General features: G+C 37.3%; 3 protein-coding genes and 1 pseudogene across 5 annotated transcripts; all 4 read right to left on the reverse strand.

The window, feature by feature from the left end:
• Positions 1 to 302: 302 nt before the first annotated feature.
• LOC140796098 (TIP41-like protein) lies at positions 303 to 3416 on the reverse strand. Its single transcript, XM_073148967.1, has 8 exons — positions 3186 to 3416; positions 2579 to 2764; positions 2109 to 2199; positions 1781 to 1885; positions 1629 to 1688; positions 1514 to 1555; positions 838 to 972; positions 303 to 585 (listed from the first exon to the last, which is right to left on the reverse strand). Exons 1-8 carry the CDS (start codon positions 3329 to 3331, stop codon positions 469 to 471), a joined length of 882 nt encoding a protein of 293 aa, XP_073005068.1. The 5' UTR covers positions 3332 to 3416; the 3' UTR covers positions 303 to 468.
• A 588-nt stretch (positions 3417 to 4004) lies between these two features.
• Positions 4005 to 6533, reverse strand: LOC140796099 (cyclin-A3-1-like). Its single transcript, XM_073148968.1, has 8 exons — positions 5880 to 6533; positions 5537 to 5769; positions 5359 to 5434; positions 5193 to 5269; positions 5020 to 5053; positions 4722 to 4871; positions 4466 to 4600; positions 4005 to 4388 (listed from the first exon to the last, which is right to left on the reverse strand). The coding sequence occupies exons 1-8, from the start codon at positions 6207 to 6209 to the stop codon at positions 4320 to 4322; spliced, it is 1104 nt and encodes a 367-aa protein (XP_073005069.1). The 5' UTR covers positions 6210 to 6533; the 3' UTR covers positions 4005 to 4319.
• Positions 6534 to 7341: 808 nt separating this feature from the next.
• On the reverse strand, positions 7342 to 14305 carry LOC140796636 (homeobox protein HOX1A). 3 transcript variants are annotated; one of them, XM_073149710.1, is made up of 9 exons: positions 14087 to 14305; positions 11815 to 12504; positions 11115 to 11280; positions 10878 to 11001; positions 10662 to 10774; positions 9963 to 10535; positions 8640 to 9011; positions 8367 to 8456; positions 7342 to 8230 (listed from the first exon to the last, which is right to left on the reverse strand). In XM_073149710.1, exons 2-9 carry the CDS (start codon positions 12369 to 12371, stop codon positions 7838 to 7840), a joined length of 2388 nt encoding a protein of 795 aa, XP_073005811.1. In that variant the 5' UTR covers positions 12372 to 12504; positions 14087 to 14305; the 3' UTR covers positions 7342 to 7837. The 3 variants fall into 3 exon arrangements, with proteins under 3 accessions (XP_073005811.1, XP_073005809.1, XP_073005810.1); XM_073149708.1 differs by having other exon boundaries at positions 8340 to 8456; XM_073149709.1 differs by having other exon boundaries at positions 8340 to 8456; positions 14078 to 14283.
• Positions 14306 to 15022: 717 nt separating this feature from the next.
• On the reverse strand, positions 15023 to 19657 carry LOC140796638 (signal peptide peptidase 1-like; annotated as a pseudogene).
• Positions 19658 to 19927: the final 270 nt, after the last annotated feature.

Below are 19927 nucleotides of genomic sequence, written 5' to 3' on the forward strand. Positions count from 1 at the left end.
CTAATCTCATGAGTGTGTGTCATAACAGGCAATTTTTTTTAACAGCTCTAACTAAAAAGGACATTATCGTTATCTGACAATTCAGTTATCATCTGGACTCGAACGTCTTCTCCGTGAATGATATTGGTCGATGCTTTCCCCTGTATTGTGATACTTTTTAAGTGCCACTCCACTTATATGGCTGCCAATTCAGTGTTTCATGCACGAAACAAACACCTCAGGATCACAATAACGAAGCATTTGTTGCACAAAGTCACCCTGGCGAAACTTGAAATTGAAACTGCATCACCGCCGAGCCCAGATAATTCAAAATCTTAATTAAATTTACAGCTGATAGAAATAGCAAGGGATTGTATCTAAAGAGTCCACAATACTTGGTTGCCAATCAATATACATGGAACAGTGATTTGAACTGGAAAGACAATAAAAACATCTGATGTGATATCATACATCTTGTAAGTGATGATTTCAGGAATCAGCTAAGCTGGATATCTTCAGCCTCTGGGTTTTTTGCATCACCACAGGAAGCCTCTGAATTATGACATTTGGATCTCCATATGCTGCAGGATCCAAAGGATAGCCTTTCTACAAAATACAATGAAATGTAAAAAACATTTCATCTCTTAAAAAAATTTAAATTAGCTGTAAAAGAAAAGTTTAAACAAAGAGGGTTCCTAATGCATGAGGCTGGCATCAAATGCAGGCTCCTGTCTTATCTTATTCTGGCTTGTCAAATAGTTAGCTGGAAGCAGTAGTTGTGGTAGTTACTCTTGATCAGCTGAAGAACATAATTGCATGTAAAGAAATTCAACTGAATTGAAGTGCATGAACACTTACAGCACGCAAACTTTGAATTGTTGCTTCTCGCCAGCAGTTCTCTCGAAGAACTGTGGGTCCAGCATTGTCATTACTATCAAAAGCACAATATATTCGAGTATCCCTCAACCTCATTAGTACACCATCGACTCTAAGCTGTCAACATAACACATTCAGCCACTGAAAGAGTAATAATAAATGTCAAAACAACAGAAGTTTTAATGCATTGGAAACTAAGCCAAGAAAAGTTGGCATACTATCATCATGATCATCAAAATCTTTCTTTCATCAAATAAGACCTGTTGTGGAGCACTATTCCAAGTTAATTCTGTTACCAGCTAGTGATTAATAAGCCCGTTATGGAAGACTACTCCAAGTTGATTCTGTTATCAGCTAATGACCTGACAACAATTATCTAATTTCTAGGCCAAACTCCATCCCAAAAAAACATCTATCATGGCAACTAGATGGTAGAATGATATTTGAACATCTCCTAGATGAAGATATCATAGCTCAATTCTTAGGTCTAGCAGATTAAGATGTTTATCTTTGAACTCTTCTTATATCAGAATAATTTCTTGCTATTACAGATTAGCTGAGTCAGGTCACTACACAAATTGGGTCCCAGACTCTAGGGCATATCTGATAGGAAATATGTATAAAGAAGTATGCATTAAAAAAGCAAGGTAGAACTTACCCAGTAACGCAAGAGAAGAAACCAACAACTTGGCATCACTCGCTGCAGATAAGTGATAACAAGATTGTAACAACTGATCCCCAATTTAATAGTCAAACAATTTAAAACCACTTACCACTTTCACGGTCAACAATGATACTCCATTGTCGGCTAACTCATCTTCGTACAAAACGACCTATGTAGGTAAATTATACTGGTTAAAAGATGCTGCTACATCAATATAATAAAGAAAGCGTTAAACCATCACTCAGTTATTGCATAGACAACCTCATCATAAAAAAGAATAGGTTCTTTTGATGACAGCACAGCGAGATCAAGTCGTTCATCAGTATCCTCCCAGTGCAAGTTGCCACACCCATCATCTGAAATTCTCTGCACCCCAACCAACATTTGAAAGGGAGAATTAGTGTGTAGTTCTCAGCTATCTATCTATATATAACAAACTAAATGAATCAAGTTGTGAATAAGCATGGAACGACATTATGGTTGCAACATATAACAAGTCAATAGAAAGCAAGATCTGGCCACTGATGTTATAGGAAAAATCTGAATGATTATAATTTGTTACTTTTAGTAGAGAATACAAAGTCCAAACCTTTTCCCTGCTTGGTTCTATTGTCTCGCTGCCACAATATGGTGTTGTGAATGTATAGTCATAATCAAGGATCACTTGTTCTGTGGGTTTACTGAAAGACAAAAAAATCATAAGAACCTGATTAATCTTATTTCATCTGCTTAAAAGCGGTATTCAAAGAACTTTAGTTAGAGAATTGCAACAAGACCCTTCTTCAAGAAAGCTCAGAGGGAAATTTGAAGACTCCTTTAAGCTTAGAGGTAAAATTCCATTACTTCAAGCAAAGATGTAACAAGTTTGATTCTCTATTGCAACCATGGTGACAAAAGAAGATTAACTTTAGTTTCTCTTAAGATCCTACTAACTTGTAAAACTACCTCTTAGGCCATATACAATAGAAAAGAAGAAGTTACCAATCGGGACTAAATTTATATTGATATAATATAGCATCTGATGCTTCCTAACATGCAAAGAATGCCATTTAAATGGACCTTCTAAATTTCCACTTAGCAGCAGCAGGGACTTCGACCGGTGGCAATGACTCCTGCTTCCATCCCCTAAGAGCATCTAGTGCATTAAAGTGCAATTTAACACCAGTCTTAAAATGTATGAGAAACAAAGAACTCTCTCCAAAAACCATCTCTGGGAAATGAGATGTTCCAAGCTTTTCTTCCCACCTGAAAGAAACCAAAGCAGATAATAGTTCAGCATTCCATCGTTACAGCTGTAAACGCTTTCATTAAACAATAAAAATAAAAAATAGTTCTTGCCTACGGAATTGTGAAGAACCTAGTTAAATATATCAAGTATTTAATCTGGTTTTCCCGGCAATCGGGCAATGAAATCCTTTTCTTACGAAAAATTTCAAAACAAAAGAAAGAGTGTGTTCCTTCGATTACAATCTCAACTTTATCTTTTTTTCGAATGAATAATTCAAAAACTACCAAAAGCAACAAGCAACAGCTGAGATCCAACTCCTAGAGATTCTGAAATGTAACCGAATAGTCTGGATTAATCAATTCGAGTTCCAATAAATCAAGAAGCGATCATAGAGCGATCAAAGAGAGGTTTTGGAGATGATAAGAAGAATCCACGTACTCGCGTAGGGCGGAGGAGTTGAGAATGGGGCGCTTGTAGGATTCGATGAGCCAACCTTTCATTCGAATCCCACATCTCCCTTCGAGAAGCTTCTCCGCCCCTGCCGCCTTCAGATCGCTCTCCTCTGCGCCACCCCACTCCGCCATCTCTCTCTTCCCCTATTTCCGTTTTCACCACGGCGACTCGGCGAGAGTAACTAGGGCTTCGAAACGGGTCGGATTGGAACTGCCCGATTCGACTGACCCGGAAAAAAGGCTTTCCTTTTTCTTTGTTGGTTTTTTGCAAATAATCACCTGTATTTGATCTTATTGCATAAACCATCCTTCTGTTTTCAAATTTACAAAGAGAGGAGCTTTTTCATCATAAATTCTTTTAACTCCTGTGACTATTTGCAAAATAAACCCCTTCTTTTTTGGATCGTGTGCACATTATCACCTAAAATTTAGTCTATTTGCAGAAAAGCTCCTTTATTGCACCTGTATTTGCAAACAAACTCTTTATTGATTCCTAGAAATATTTTTCAAAACTTTCTTGCAAACAAAGAAAGAAATTTTTAGAAGTCATGGTACCCAGACATCATCTGAATGGTGCAAGAAATTTTCTTTATAATAAATCTCACGTCCTAAGTTTCATGGCAAACTGCCAAAAGGTCAGTTGATCTTGATCTTCTAAATAGACACATGATTTATCTGCATATATTTCTTCAATCCCTTTCTACCTCAAATCTACAAATAGAGGATGATGGAATATCTTAACTGGTACAGAAAAGCATAGTGTTGAGTGAAAGAAAAAGAGCAGAAAAAACTAAAGATTCCAAGATTTACAAAATTGTGATCAGCAAATCTTGAGTCATGAGATTTATGATACATGGCTATCTCAACTCCAGGAGCTAAGGATGATTGTTTGTATGCATTAGTACAAAAAAGCCTAGGTTTAACATCGACGGCTACTCGAGAAATAGATTCATTCTGTGTTCCTGAGGGTAATGTAAGGTTGAAAACTTCCATCTCCAAAGAACTTTTAGCTTCACAACCTGAGTTTGTAATTTACATGGCACTTTATCCTTGCTCCAGGCTAGGAAATCTCATGAAGCATTAACTCTGGCAGTGCATCAAAATCTTATCTGGAAGGCTGTCATTTGATGTCATGAAGATATGAGACAGGAATCTCTTGGTGAGATTGCAACAACGATACACACTTGAACTGTTACAAACAAGTATATGCAATTCAGCTAAATGGATTCAAATACCAAGTAAGCTGCTTGATTGGAAGATACTAACCCTATGCTGCTTGTATTTTTCTCTTATAGCTGTCCAGGAAGACCCTTTTCGACTCAACTGTAAATCGTGTATTGCTTGGATACAGTCTTTCAACTCAGACACCTTATAACCAGTACAATTTTGAAGCTTTTCACTCTGGAGAGATATATATATATATACATATCACGGTTAGTCAAACAGAATAATATAGTGTCATTCATGTAAGAAAGAATAGATTCAATAATTTTAAAAGTTTGTAGGCTAAACATTCTCTTACCCAAGGGTGGCTTTCTGAGTCAATAGTGAACCTTGCAACAAAGATAGCTGAAGCAGCAACAACTGACGGTAAGAACCGAACACACCCATAATCCAGTAGACCTAATTCAGCGAGGTAACTTCCAAGGAACTCAAATGACAGATTCGAGAACTGCAAAAGAGTAGTTTTAACCATCATGAGTGACCCAAACTAGCAATGGAGACTAATCAGCAGTCTTCAGATTCTTTTTAGTTAAAAAAAGACCAATACAAATTCACCAAAAACCAAACTGAAAAGATCAATACACACTAATATTCACCTTGGAATCCTCCTGAGCAGCCTTTGTAAATCGCCTGATAACAATAAACACCAACTAGAGTTAGGCAAGTGTATTGCTGTGAGAAGCAATCAAAAGAAATGTAATCATGCAAACACGCATAATTTCTTCTGTGAAAATGAAAATTAAGTTCAAAACTCGGAAAAGGCCCACACCTGAGAAAGGTTTTAATGGTAGGATTGCCCATCTCAAACTTGAGAAATTTTAGTATGTCACTCTCCATCTTCACAACCTGCATTTTCACAAGCTAACAGTTCATTCATAGGCTCTGGAAGCAACAGATCTGATAAAATATATATAAAAAACGAGCAGAAAATTTACCTCTTGCTTTGTATAAGTATTATCGGTAATATAGCAGAAGTCCTCAACATGAGGAGGGCTGATTTCTTCATACTTCCTGCACGATTGAATCCCAATCCACAGCGCGTTCATCAACAAACAGATCATGACGAGCAATAAGTAACGATCTTTAGCCAAAAGAGTTAATAAGAGAGCTTACGATGCAATGAGCATAGACGACACCCCAAGAAGCTGCAGCTTCTGCCGATTGAGAGCATTGTAGGATAAGAATCTATCAATGTACGAGACTGTGAGATAGAGAGTATCCGACACAAGCTTGTACTCCTCTGCCACCTCAACCAACCAATCCACCAAGACCCCCCTCATATTAGCAGTGACATCCGTCTGAGCCATCTCGATATAGTTCGCCACAGGCCTTCTCTTCGGTTCCACCTATAAAATCCCCCGAAAATAACCAATACCCAAATCAATTCACGCCATTGCAAGAACAATCCCACCTAAAAGGACCTAACTTGCGCAATCCAACAGATAGAAAAGACTACCTCCATGGATCGAAGGTACTGGTATATATCAGATGCATAATGCCCACAAATCTGCGGGTCGTCAACCGACTCAAGATCACAACCGACATCTACGGAAAGCTTCTTCTTTTCCTCGATCAGCACCGTCTCCCCCTCCTCGGATCTAATCTTGGGCTTGAGGAGGAGATCGGGAGAAGGGCGAACGATGGCATTGGAGAGGCTGGGGAGCTCCCGCAAAGCCACGCGCTTCCTCTTCGTTGGGTGATTAGGCTCGGCAGCTAATGGGGCTGCGGCGGCGCGCTTGGCGGCGGCGCGGGTGAGGCGAGGGGCGAGGTTTTCCTTCTCCGCCATTTCCCCGCTCCCTTCGTCTAATCCTCTCGCTAGGGTTAGTGCCAGGGATTGAGAGGAAGGGAGGAGGACTGAGGTGGGAATGGAGTTGGGGGTGGGGGGTTTGTAGAAGTAGAAAAGGAGGGGAGATGAGAAGAAGCCGCCATTTTTGGAGAGGGAGGAATTCGAAAAAAGAAGAAGAGTGGGAAAAGAAAATAAAACAGGAATGATTCCTGTTGAATGGAAGCGGGCGCGCTTCGAAGAGGAAGCTTGTTTGGATTTTGGGGGATGTTTTGAAAGTTGGAAATTTTGGGGAGTTTTTTGGATTTTGGGTGGGGGAAGTTTTCGACTTCGGGAGTGGCGGACGCGACATTGGCGGGGATTTAATTCAGCTCCAAAGCGGGACGGACGTCTTTTCGTTTTTCATGAGCTGGAGCTCAAAATTATTTCGTTCCCCGGCTTGTTGTTTATTTACACTTTTGCCCCTAACTTTGCCAAAACTTTTGAAGTTAAAAAAACACACCATGCAATTATGTTCAAAATTATTATTATTATTATGTATTTTAAAATGTCTTTATATATTTATAATTAAAGTGAGATAATTAATTTTTTTTTAATTGAATTTAATTGAGCATCACTAAAATACTATATTATATTTGTTAAGAAAAGATATGCAGATTTTTAATATAATGCTGTTAAATAACTAAAATAGTCATGATGCTTAATTAAATTTAACAAAAATATTTAATAATTTTATTTTAATCATAAATATAGAGATAATGACTTTTAAAAATACATGTGAGTAAAATAATGTTAAACATTAATATAGAGAAGTAAAATATATTTACGTCAACCGTGAGATCCAAAGTTCCAAACCTCAGTACTCAAAGTTGTCAAAGAGTCGCGACGTTTTTGTTTCTTTAAAACTCGTAGTTGCAAATTTTCTACAGCACAAAGCTTTGCTAGATCCTATTATTTACCGATAAACGTTTATGAAATTAGGAACCGGTACACATTAGCATGAGAATTGAAACAGAACATCAGTTATATTTCCTCCAAATTTGAAGTGTCTAAGCCTGCCCCCACTAGTTATAATAGGTACATACATGTCTGGAACTGGAAATAGACAACCATGGCATCGGAACCAAAACAAGAATTAGGTTTGGAAACTAACTACATCTCTTTCCTCAAATATAACATGCTTTACATCTTGTGAAGGTCCCATGACTAATGAGACAGTGAGAACACTGACACCACCATGTGTCCATGCATGAGAAAATTCATTAATTGTTACATTTTTATGCTGTTTAAATCTTGGAGAATTTGTAAATGAATGGCATCTGATGGAGGGTCAGAATTACACTAAATCCTTCCTGTCTGTCGGTAGCCAGACATGCATCTAAGGAGAAAACTGCAAATAAGCTTAGCTTCTCAAGAGGCTTTGCCAGATATGTACGAATCATCAGCGACCTTGATAGTTTTTTATGCTAGATTGCTAGACCATGGATAACTGATTTACAAAGTGACAACAAAGGCATGTCTTGATGAGCTAGAAGATTTCTGCCATTCAACTTTGAAATACAGACAATCCTTGATTGCACCAAGATTGCTCTCTTCCATAACTATCCCACTGCAGCTAGCTAAGACGACTATTACCTGCTCTTTCTCCTCCTCAGCTCACGTGATATTGCCTTTTTCCTGCTACTGTCTGCAATTTCTTTCAATCTCTCGGCACCACTTATGTCATTTGCAGATCCAATGTTGGTTTTTAGAGCGCCTTTTGAATCTTTAGCCCCCTCTTGTTTGCTCGGCAAGTTCTCTACCACCTTATCAGACTTGAAAATTTTCTTTCTAGTTCTCGCCAACCTGCTACTGTTTTCACTGGTAGAAGCTACCGGATAACAGGTGCGAGAAATTTCCTCTGTGGTAGAAGCTGCTGGGTCACAGGTGCGAGAAATTTTATCAGTGGTAGAAGCTGCTGGGTTGTAGGCTTCTTTGTAAGAAACTTTCATGCTATGACGCATACTCTCAAACCATTTACTGATCTGCAAGCAACACATTCTGGTATCAGTACTAAAAGAGCAAAACACACCACAAAACATACCCAGATAAGCAAGCAGATAGACTGAAACCCATGCACACACACACACTCACACATATATAGAGAGAGATAGACAGGACCTGACGGAATGTCAAGCCAAGCTCTTGTGCCATACTTTCTTTTGTCTCACGACTAGGATATCGGTTTACATTGAAATATTCACGAAGTTTCTGCCATCAAATAAAATAAAACAAGAGTAAACACAAGAATTAATTTTCAGTAAATGCAATTAAAGGAACTCACAATCTTTGATGACTATAAAGATGAAGTAAAGCATGTTGCACAAAATTTCACTCAAACCAGCAGTATAGAGATAACCATAAAAAATTCTAGAAAGGTATAATTTCAAATACCTCAGAAATTAGAGGACCAAAATGCTTTTTCTGAACAGTAGAAGAGTTGGCACCACTAGAATCAGGCTCCCGAGCATCAGCATACTGTCTAGTAACTGAATCGTGTATGCCAGCAGAGTGCAACTTTTGATGTGCAACCCCTGGAGAGCTTTCATGCACTGCTTGTGACATTTGTATTTGACCTAAATCTAGTTTTCTTGCCGCATCATCCTTATGCATGACCCCAGTCCTCCTAGAGCTCTTCCGACTCTCTGTGGAGTGCAATTCCTCACAGGTAGTCCAATGTTCATCTTTCTTCCCTTTCTTCATTGCGCTCCTTTCAGACCAATCTTCATCATCACTTGACTCTGAAGATTCCTTACCATAAGTCTCCTTTGAATTCGAATATCCCATATAAAAACAGATGAGAAATGTTAGATGACATATAATGGACAACGTACAAATTTGAAATTGCCCATAACAAACAAGCTAAGAAGGCGAAATAGACACGTGTGTTCGGCTATAAATCAGCATCTCAAACAATATCCATCAATGTTGGATGTACCAAGAGCTGAAGGGAGAACATGCATCAGTAGAACATAGTGCACACCTACATGATTTATCAAATTCACATTCGTAACAATTCATGGGAGGAGAGAGTAGGAAAATGATGGGCTTGGGGGACGGGAAAAAAATGGTGGGCTTGGGTGAACGAGAAGGGACCCATAGGTGACTTGTGGGGTTACCATTACACAGTAATGGAAAAATGACAAAGACATGAAAATGCAAATTCGAAAAGAATATTAACCAAGATAGGTCCATTAAATGGTAAGTTGGCAACATATCACTGAGAACAAGATATCCTTCTTGTGTAATACTAGAGCATCAATCTAATGTTTCGAGGATATATGTACCACCTTCAGAGATTTTTGCGGCAAATGGGAATATCAGACTTTTGATTAGTTAACATAATATTTGTAGTCTTTCAGAGAGGAAGGCACAGTCAATGGCTATATATATATACACATAAATTTTTCATATCAATTGAAATACATTTAATATGCTAAGATTTTCACATGAGCAGGCCTAGATATTACATATAAAAGTCTTAGTTTTCTGTTCACAGTTTTGTTAGACAAATGGGATGACCAATGTTGTAACTCATGATATCAAGTTCAGTAAGTTGTCATACTACCTACTTGACAAAATTTATGAGGAAGGATATAATTGTTGTTGCAAAAGAGGCACACTGGAAATAATGAATAACAATCTTTTTTTTAATCAATAGGTCTTCAAGCAAGATATGCATGTGCGGAAATGCATGTGTAGAAGAAGGGAACATACCTCATATAGCTTCTTGTAGTCTAAGCGACAGCGCTGTCTTTTTCCCTGAACGGGTGAGACCTGCTCTTGTCTCAGGTCAGCCTCTAGAGAACAGAGTTCCTGGCCTACTGAATTCCCCTTGCTATCCATCACACTTTTGACTGCATCACCATGATCCACTGGCTTGAGAAATGATAACGAAGATGTTGAAACTTCACCCAGACCTGAGTTAATAACAAGCTCAGCACAGAAATCATCAGAGTCTGATGTAAAATCTGATTCATCTGAGCTTGATAGTTTTTTCTGGCTATCTTTATCAGGATCTGGACCCTCAGGATCATAATCATCATCCTCTGAATCATCAGAAGGGAATCCAAGGTTATCATACTGCTTTTTCTGTTTTGAATGCTCTGAATCCTTAGATGAGGCAGTAAAATCTGATTCTTCAGAACTTGATCCTTCTTCCTGATCCTCTATATGAGACTCTAAGATATTAGGATCATAGTTGTCATCCTCTGAATCATCTGAAGGAAAATTTGACTCATCATATTGCTTAGCACCGTTTGAAATAGCAGCTGCCTCAGGAAAAACTTTCTGCAAAAAGAGAAGAAGAAAAGATCAGCCATTTATTGGATTATGACTTGGTTCATACATCTTGAAAAATAAGATAGCTTTAATATACAAAATTTTCAAACAAAAATGAACTACATTAAGTTTTACCTCCCATGAATCCTCTATTGAGAGATCACTTCCTTGAAATTCATTAAGTAAGTCGATACAATCTACCTTGCAATCACATGCAGGGCACAGCCACCCTTGATCTCCTGGAGGGACTGCAAGAAAAAGCAATTAATTAGCATCATTTTTCAAATGTTCCACCACTACCAAATAATACTTGAAAATTTAAACACAAATATTTAGAGGTTCAGATGTTACTATCTTCAGTCAGCAAAGGAGGGTTCAAGCACTTTTGGTGAAACCCTCTGTCACAGATTCCATCACAAAGAATGATATCATTATTAGAAGTCACATCCTTTGAACCACAATTGGCACAAGAAATCTGCAATAAGATGATGTAATGTTCCACAGGTTACTGTCTTAATAATCTAAACAGCAATACAGGATAAAATGAAATGAGATTGTACATTGGTATGGTCAGACAAGTTCACATACATCCTCACTGCAAATTTCTCCCTCAGCATCAAATAAAGACTCCTCAAGCTTTCCCTGAGAAAGCAAAGAATCTATACGCTGGAATGCATCACGTAATCTTAACTTGTATTTTAAAATTTGAGTTTTAGCTCGTTCCAGCTCCTTCTCAGGTCTAATCTTTTCCAAGCTGCAATTTAGAGGACAAATTAGCCATGGTAGAAAGAGCAATATGAAAAATTATCAAGTAGCAACTACAACACAAAGAAACATGCTAGGTAGTGGTAAAACCACCTAAGCGAAAGCAGGAAGATGATAAGACATGCTTTGCTTATGATGTTCATGATGTGGTAAGTCTACAAATTTAAACAATAGAGGGTTTTCCCATGTGATGTATTTAAAATCAATTAAACTCCAAATGAGATGGTTGCGTACCAGTCACATTTTTCACATTTTAGATACTTTCTAGTTCTACTTTTAGTATCAAACAATCAAATACTTGACGTAACACTAAATTTAATGCCTGGCATATCTGTTGATACCAATTCAATGTGTTTCATTCATGCATTTATTAACAACACAAAATGTTACATGATTTAAAAAGAAAAAAAAGCAACTTAATTACATTTAAAAATATTAAAAGGCAAAATTCTAAAAACGTCGGATCAAGAATTTAGCAGTTATGAAAAAAGAACATCTAAAATGCAATTTCAAGACGGCATACTTTTGTCCTTTCCATCCTTCACCAGAGTAAGCATCAATCAAGTTCTGCTCATAGCTCATCCGCGTCAAAAGATATCTCACTCGATTCCTACTTGCCAGGAATTCATCATTGGAAGTTCTTTGTGCTTTTCTCCTCTTCTTTTTTCTTTTCGTCATTGGTTGTACAGCCTGTACCGCAGGCTTCATTGCCTCTGCAGGACTCTTACTCTTCACATTTGACATAGATCGAAGTACTCTAACACCATCTTGAGAGGATCTTAAAGAATATCTTCTACCTCTTAATTTTTGAGGGACTCTCTTCCCCTTCTGTGATAATTTCTTGGAGCACTTTTTCATTCCTTGTGTCATATCTTCCTTTTCTGATTTAGACAGAACTTTTCTCTCGTGCTCAGCTACAACAGACAGTTTGTTGGGATCTACACCATCAGGACATGTAGACATAATATCTGCAGAACCATTTTCTGACTTGAGGTCCTGCTCTTTTAGTTCTGAATCTTTCTTAAAGCATGCATCATTTCCAGCATCATTATTGTCTTCAATACGGCCGGGAATATTCATTTCTTCCCCACAAGAAAGATCTAAAACTGATTTTGTTTGCGAAACAATTGGATCATCACACTAGCAATGCTAAGGCACCCGTAGAACCATAATGAACCAGTGAGCTTCGTCCTGATCAAGTACGCACACGTACCTACATAGTTAAAAAACAAATAATATATGTAATTGTATTTCTAAAAAATAACAGGAAGACTGTATAAGTACTACAGACATATTAGCAGGTAGTATTATTTACCTATTTACCAAGAGAAGCAGATCAGCTGGAAGAAAACAAGGAATGAGAAAGCCAAGAGATTATTTAAAGGAAAAGCAAAAGATGTAGCAACATCAATAGTTGCTAGCATACGCTCACATGTGGTATGATATGAAAGAATAGAGCTGAAACAGTGTATAACTTTGAAAGTTACCTTCTGTCTTTAATAGAATAGCGACACCTTATGGGCACTGTCCATTTACTGCATTTCTACCATAGATGACTAAAAGTCTGATGTTCAATCACTGTTAGCTGGGGAATGCTTCTACACCAAGTTAGGTTTGTTATGCTTAACAATTTCCTAGTTACATAATGAGCAACTTGGCAGAGGATCTCAATTGTTGTTCTCTTAGCTTGTACTACTTTTGTCGCATATGGGAGCTCACCTATGTTGCAAGTGAACTCGCATTCAGTTACTTGTTACATGGGAACCAATAAAATTCAAATTCAAAAGCAATTCTCAACTTACTATTACAGGCAATAATTTCCAAAAGAAGTTTAGACTTGACATTCGTCAGCTCAACATAGGTTCCTTTTAGCATTTGTAATCAAGAACTCCCAAACTTGATTTCTTGTTCAAAATCATCCTATTTTCTGGCATACGGAATCTCACTGCAGTTAATGCACAAGATTTCTACTTCAATCCTAATTTCATGATCACCCACATTACCACCAACACCACCTGCCTCATCTTAAAAAGACCACCCTACTAGGTTTCCCAAAGCTAATCTTGAATAATTTAACAGATCAACTGCTGCATATTCTCAACCCATTTAATCTCACCTAAACTCTCACAACAAAGGCGACTTCAATGAGTTCACCCTCTTAAATCTTTCCAGAATCTGGACACCAGCATGCCGCCATGATGAAGTACAATCAAATCTACAGAAATTAAGTGGAAAGAGAACTTAAGACAACACAAGAAAGAAAAAGAGAAAGGAAGACGAAGGGAGCCGGAACTAACCGTAATAATCTACGCGGTGAAGAAAGGGGGTGCAAAGAGGGGCTTTTTGCCGGGATTTTACGATATCATCACAAGAAAAATTGGCCCCTCTCTTTCTTTGCTTTCTTTTTCCTATTTTCTGCTTCTGTTTCGAGAATAGCGTGAGGGATATCTTTATTTATACCCCCCACAAAAATAGAACTACTATCTCTTTGCAGAATAAACACAAATAATCTATCTAACTCTCTTCTGAATTCTTTCTTAAATGAATCAAACCCTAAAATAGGACTACTTTCTACCCTCCTCCACAAGAATGTAGTGATGGAAAGAGAGAGGAGAGTGAAGGTGACGAGTTGGATCTTTGGTTGCTTGGAGGATAGAAGAGAGGTACGAGCGATTAAGGTCAGTGTCAGTCCCAGTAATGAAGTCCTCAAGATTGCGGATAGATAGATAGGAGAGGGAGAGGGAGAGGGAGAGGGAGAGGGAGAGAGAGACGAGGGCTAATTTTACCGTTGGTACCTTGTCGTCCTTGTTCGCTTGGCTCGGCAGACCGCAGGCTATGGCTCTCTTCGGCCACGGAGAATGCGGTGAGCGGTCGAAAACTTGCAGTCGATGCGTTCGATCGCGCCGTGTTTCTCGCCCAGGACAGCGGAACCGAGTGCCCTGAGATAGCCCTCTACTTGTTTGTCTAATTTCCACTGTGGCACTAACGAGCACCTCTGCAGATATAATGTGGGAGAGAGAGAGAGAGAGAGAGAGAGAGAGAGAGAGAGAGAAAGTTCTCTAATCTTTGCCACTTGGACAGAAATCAAAGGCCCAACTCCGCTATCTGTAGTTTATTATGGGCCACAGATCTAGCAGGCTCGCCTCTTAGAGAAATGGGCCGTGTTTGGGCTTAGAGTACGTCTTTTTATTTCAGTGAGGCTTTTACTTATACCACCTCCAATTTTCCTTATTTGCATGTATGCCCTTCTAAATTATATATATATATATATATATATATATATATATATATCACTTTTCTAAATTGTAAGGGTAAATTAGTCATATTTTATTTCTCTCTTAGCTATCTATTTTTTTATAAAAAATAAAAATAATAATAAATTGGTAGAAGTTGACAGTTCTATTATTAAGAAAACAGTTATAAAAATAAGCAATAAGAAAATACTTAAATTCTAATCTTTTTATCAATTAATCTAGTCATATATGTAAAATATCTTATATACCCTTTAATTTATGAAGGATGAAAATTATTTTCAATAACTAATTGATTAGTATGGAATCATCACTCTATATATATACCCTTGAAATCTATGATTTTTGCGTTCTACTCTTCAAGTTATTATAAGAGATTTTTGAAGGGTATACACACAAAAACCCTTCTTCAATCTGTCCAAAATAGAATTACTGCTGTGGAAAAACATTATCTGATGGATCCAAAACAAGATCTTGGCCTTTTTCCGCCCAATAGGGACATATTACTTCAGTTTATATTGTATTCATAGTCCAAGAGTTTGGAAAAATGCAGATAAATTCCCATGTATCTCGTACGTCTTGTAAACATTTCAGTAGATTCCTAAGTTAGTGTTGTTGAAAATTCACATGCCAAGGTCCAAAATTCTGTGATGGCATCAATATGAAGTTCTCTACAGGTTGAAACCTTGATCACTACTCCACTTTCTTGCTAAGTTTGGCATCTGAATCTTGTGAGGCAGAACTGCTAGCTGAATCATCATTAGCTTCTTTAGCCTCGTCATACTCCAACAGCTGAGAATGCATGAAATCAGAGTTAGAAGCAAGCAAGAAAGAAAAGAAGCAGAATAAGGGGTCAAGAAATTCAGTGCTGTATGCACAATGCATTATTAGGAAATACTGAGGTTCTATATTACATGCTTTCATCAAGTAAACCATTGGTACACTCTACCAAATACTCCAAATATTAAATGCAATGCAACTGCCCATAAGGCCTAATGCATTTATTTAAAGAAAAAAATAGGACATAATTCGTTCAGGGATTGAGCTATTCTGGTCAACAATCTGAGGTTTTCTACCTATTTTACCAGTGACATAGCAACTTCTACAGCATATTAAATTTTTCCCAACAAGAAAGAGGTTTAATTACCCGAAAATAAACTAGGAAAATATAGAAAATAACACTTAGAACAATGTATGCATATCAACTGTATAACATTCTCGCAATAGATAAACTAACCGGTTTTACTTCCCCATTCCACAAGGAGTGAACAGCCACAAAACCAACAACACCAGGTACTATGTATAGAAGCGCAGGCTGAAATTCCAACATCAGCAACAAAGAGAATGGGCAAAAATGGAGGACGACAAATAGTCTGCACAATTACCAGTTGAATTTAATGCAAGCAGAAGAAATCACCTGTGCAGGATTAAACCAATTCATTACAACAATCGTGAGGATCAGTCCCAATGTGTACCCAGCAAATGCACTATTAAAGTAACGATACTGTTTCCCTCTTGACACATCAAAACGGAAAGCCAATGCTACAAAAATTCCTGAAACATAGCGAGCGATATCAATTTATATAACAGAAAATTATTTGCATTTCCAGAAAGGCTAAGATTTTTCAAGTTCAGACACCTGCAATCAGCCAAGCCAGTCAACAGAATCTGATGCATCAGCAACTAAAGTTCTCTACATGAACTCTTATCTGTCAAGATATATATGTGGTAAAAGAAATAGCCATATGAAAACTTGTCTGATTTATCTACAAACATAACCATGACTAGTTTCTACCATGATACACTCCATGATTTATCCATACGGCTAAGATTCTAGTAGGCCGCCCTCATTAATTTAAATCTACCATATCACTAGAGAAGTCTCCTCTGGCCGTTGGATAACGAGTTATCAGTAAAGAACTACCAATATAAACTTTCCGCTCCCAGTCATACAAGACATCGAATATTATTAGCGTCATAGACCAAGAGATTCAAAACTACCAATATAAACTTTCAAAAATAAAATTCAATATCAGATGTGGTTCAATTCATTCTCCAAGTATTCAACTCACCAGTATTACAATATCACCAAGTCCAAGCATAGAGAATGGACGTGAAGGATCTGAAGTTGGAAATAGAAGCTGAAAAGAAGATGGCAAGTAACTAGTAAAATAGAACATGAAATCTCAACCTGGATAATGATGAAAAATAGATACTGCAGAGTTGGGGTAAGCAGAAGAGAGTCAAGAGACTAAAGCTAATAAACGGAATAACTGACCTTTATAGGAGCATCAAATGATTTAGCAACACTAACCAGCACCGGAGTAAAGAATACCCATAAAATATCATACATAAACAGTCCGGCCTGTATATTGAAAAGACATAGTTCATTGCTCATTAGAAGTTTAGAACTATGCAAAGATTGTCGAAAAAATAGGAAATTCCATTTCATTCATGAGGAATCATCGGAATACTTGCAAATTATCATATACAAGAATGACAATCTCAATATTATGACACAAGCATATTTGTGATGAAACAACTGAGATAAAAAAAAACAAGAAACACAGAATACAACGTGTTTGATGTGACACCATCATTTCATGTGACATGATTAGTAGGCAGTCAGAACCCTAGTGACAAATGGTGATATCATGAGATGCAGGCCACTGGTTTCCATTCAGATCACATGTTTTAGTGGCTTAAAGTCAACTGATTATTTTAGCTGACTTTACCATTTATGTCACATTAACATTGTTGCATGCAACCTTATCTTGTCACTCTAGCTCATTACCCGAGATGTTACTGTTTGGTACTTTATAAGTTTTTATGCATCTTCGAGTCTTCTAACAATTTTTTTTTCCAAAGATGATACTTGTATATTATCCAAAGTAGATGATAAGGAGGTCAAAAACTTCAGAATTTAGCATACCAGAAGAATAGCACCAATTTTGAATGATCCCAGTGATAGCATCTCAATTCCCTACAAGATGAAATAATGGGCTTTGACAAATAATTTCCAAGAATCAAAACAGTAAAGTATCTAAAATAAAGTTGACAGCACAAAGTGCATTTGTATTTTGTATAAGTAAATGTAGAATTACACTAAAGATATTAAAACAAATGCTAAAGTTGTGACTTGTGAAGGAAACAAGTGACAATATGAGCAGGAGGTTCATTTTTCAGAAGACTTACAAGAGGAATATGAAGCATCTGATATTTTGGATGCTCAAATCAAATACCTCACACATATCCCAAATTTAAATGAACTTTGAAAAATGTTGATCAAGTCCCAGAAATGATAATGGCAAATAATAAGAAAGCAGAGAGCATCAGTTTCAATAGATTCATAAATCTGGAGTCACAAGAAAACCTGAATGGCAAATGCAATGCCCAGAACATTGTTTCCGAGTCAATGCTTCTTTGTAGCATACCATACACAGAAAAATGTGACTTCGTGAATTCCACTGAAGCAGCTGCATGCAATGAAATAATATACCTAAGCATCATTCAGAACCAAATGACCACAAATTAGCAGGATGCAATAACTAGGAAATCTAGTGAACTTGATCTAGAAGGAATTTGGAAAAAAAACGAGAATTCTGATTCATCTGAATAAATAGATGAGCACACCATAATATTAGACAATATTAAGGTCATCAAAAGGAAAACAATCTGTTCTCAATAACAAATAAAGGATTTTTTTTTAAAAAAAAGAACAGGAGCATACTTACATTGGATGAAAACGCTTAATAGAAGGTAACAAGGTTGCACTGCACATGAAAGGAATAAGAAATTAGCAAGAGCATTCAAATCAATTAAAGTACAAGCTACGATGATTCTCAGTGTAGAGTCAATATTCAGAATAGAGACGGAGTAAGGACATACAAGAGTGCAATGATTCCAAGAAAAATGAAGTAACACGTCAGCACAGTGTTAACCAAATCTTTTGATACAAACTTGAAGAGAAGAAACAGTGACAGGAGCACAGCACTCCCCACTAAAGGAAAGCGCATAGCATGCTCATTTGACATAGTCTCCTGCATTAGTTAGAAGTTGTAGAAGTGCTTGTCACTGGTAGCATAAACACTATCATGCTCAGCATTCTAAGAAAGAAAAACAACATGAAGCCAAGTCACTGTGTAATACTCACTGATGGTGGAGTTGGTTTGACTGATCGATAAGAACCAACATAAACAGTTAGGCATGCTGTCATGATTACATTCAAATTGCAATGCACTTTCAAGATAAGTGGCGCAAAAGTTAGGCCTGTGAGCAAACACAAATCCAACTGCATCAATTCAAGTTCTTTTCTATTGACCAAATACAACTGTTAGACAACAATAGTGAAATAAAAAATACCTGCAAGAGCTAAATTGGCAGCTCGTTCATGTGTCTTCATACTAGACGACTTATCTGAAGGCGCCGTATAAAAAGTTACGCAATCTTTATATGGAATCAATAATATAAATAGATTCCTATGAGCAACTACACTAACTAATAAACATTTGGTCTTCTAACTCTTTCCCGTTTATGCCCTGAGAATTTTCAAGAAAAAAACGAATCAAATTCACTTTATATAATATAAGAATCCAAAGCATACCATAACACAAGATAATATATTAGTAATCAGAATGCCTCCATTATAATCGCTGCTTTCAAGGGAATATCAAATAACGAGAAGAAATACTTAATTTTCTGAAAAATTAAATGCTTATTTTCCAGAGATCTACTCAGGATGGTATCAAATTATCTTCAGCTATACATCAATGATCTAAAATCACAGTAATTCCAAGAAATCGATATCTCTGGATCCGGGGGAGAAGTCGATCCGATCATGATTCCTAATACTACACCCGGTTGGTTAGAATCCTGATCCCCCGAAAGGGATAGAGAAGAATGAATTCGAAACGCTCGGGAAGTGGGAGACGGTGGGATCTACAAATAGAAAAGGCTCGGGAAGTGTTGTGGGGGCTGGGCCGTACCTTTCTTGCGGCGGGGGATATTGAATCGAGGAATGAGAATTTTTTCCCCCCCATTCCAGTTTGGAGTTCGAACCCAGGAAGACGAATAAGTGTGGAGCACTTTGCAGAGGAGGAAATAAAATGGTAATTGTATCGATGTTTAACTCTCTTTGCTCCAAAGATATAATTATTTATTCTGGGAAAGTTATTTTTATTTAAGTGGATCCGAATTGCATAAATACCTACGTGCAAATTTGTAAAAGTATAATCAAACATATATGCACGTGTACAAAACCATACATCTACATGCAAACGATATACAAATTTAGAAACGTATTATGACTAAACTAGTATTCTCCTTGATTAGTAGGTATGTCTTGTATTTAAAAATTCGGGTCAGAAACATTTGACTATTAGCTAG

Source organism: Typha latifolia, chromosome 10, assembly GCF_019914945.1.
Source record: "Typha latifolia isolate L0001 chromosome 10, TyphaL0001v2, whole genome shotgun sequence".
NCBI lineage: Eukaryota > Viridiplantae > Streptophyta > Magnoliopsida > Poales > Typhaceae > Typha > Typha latifolia.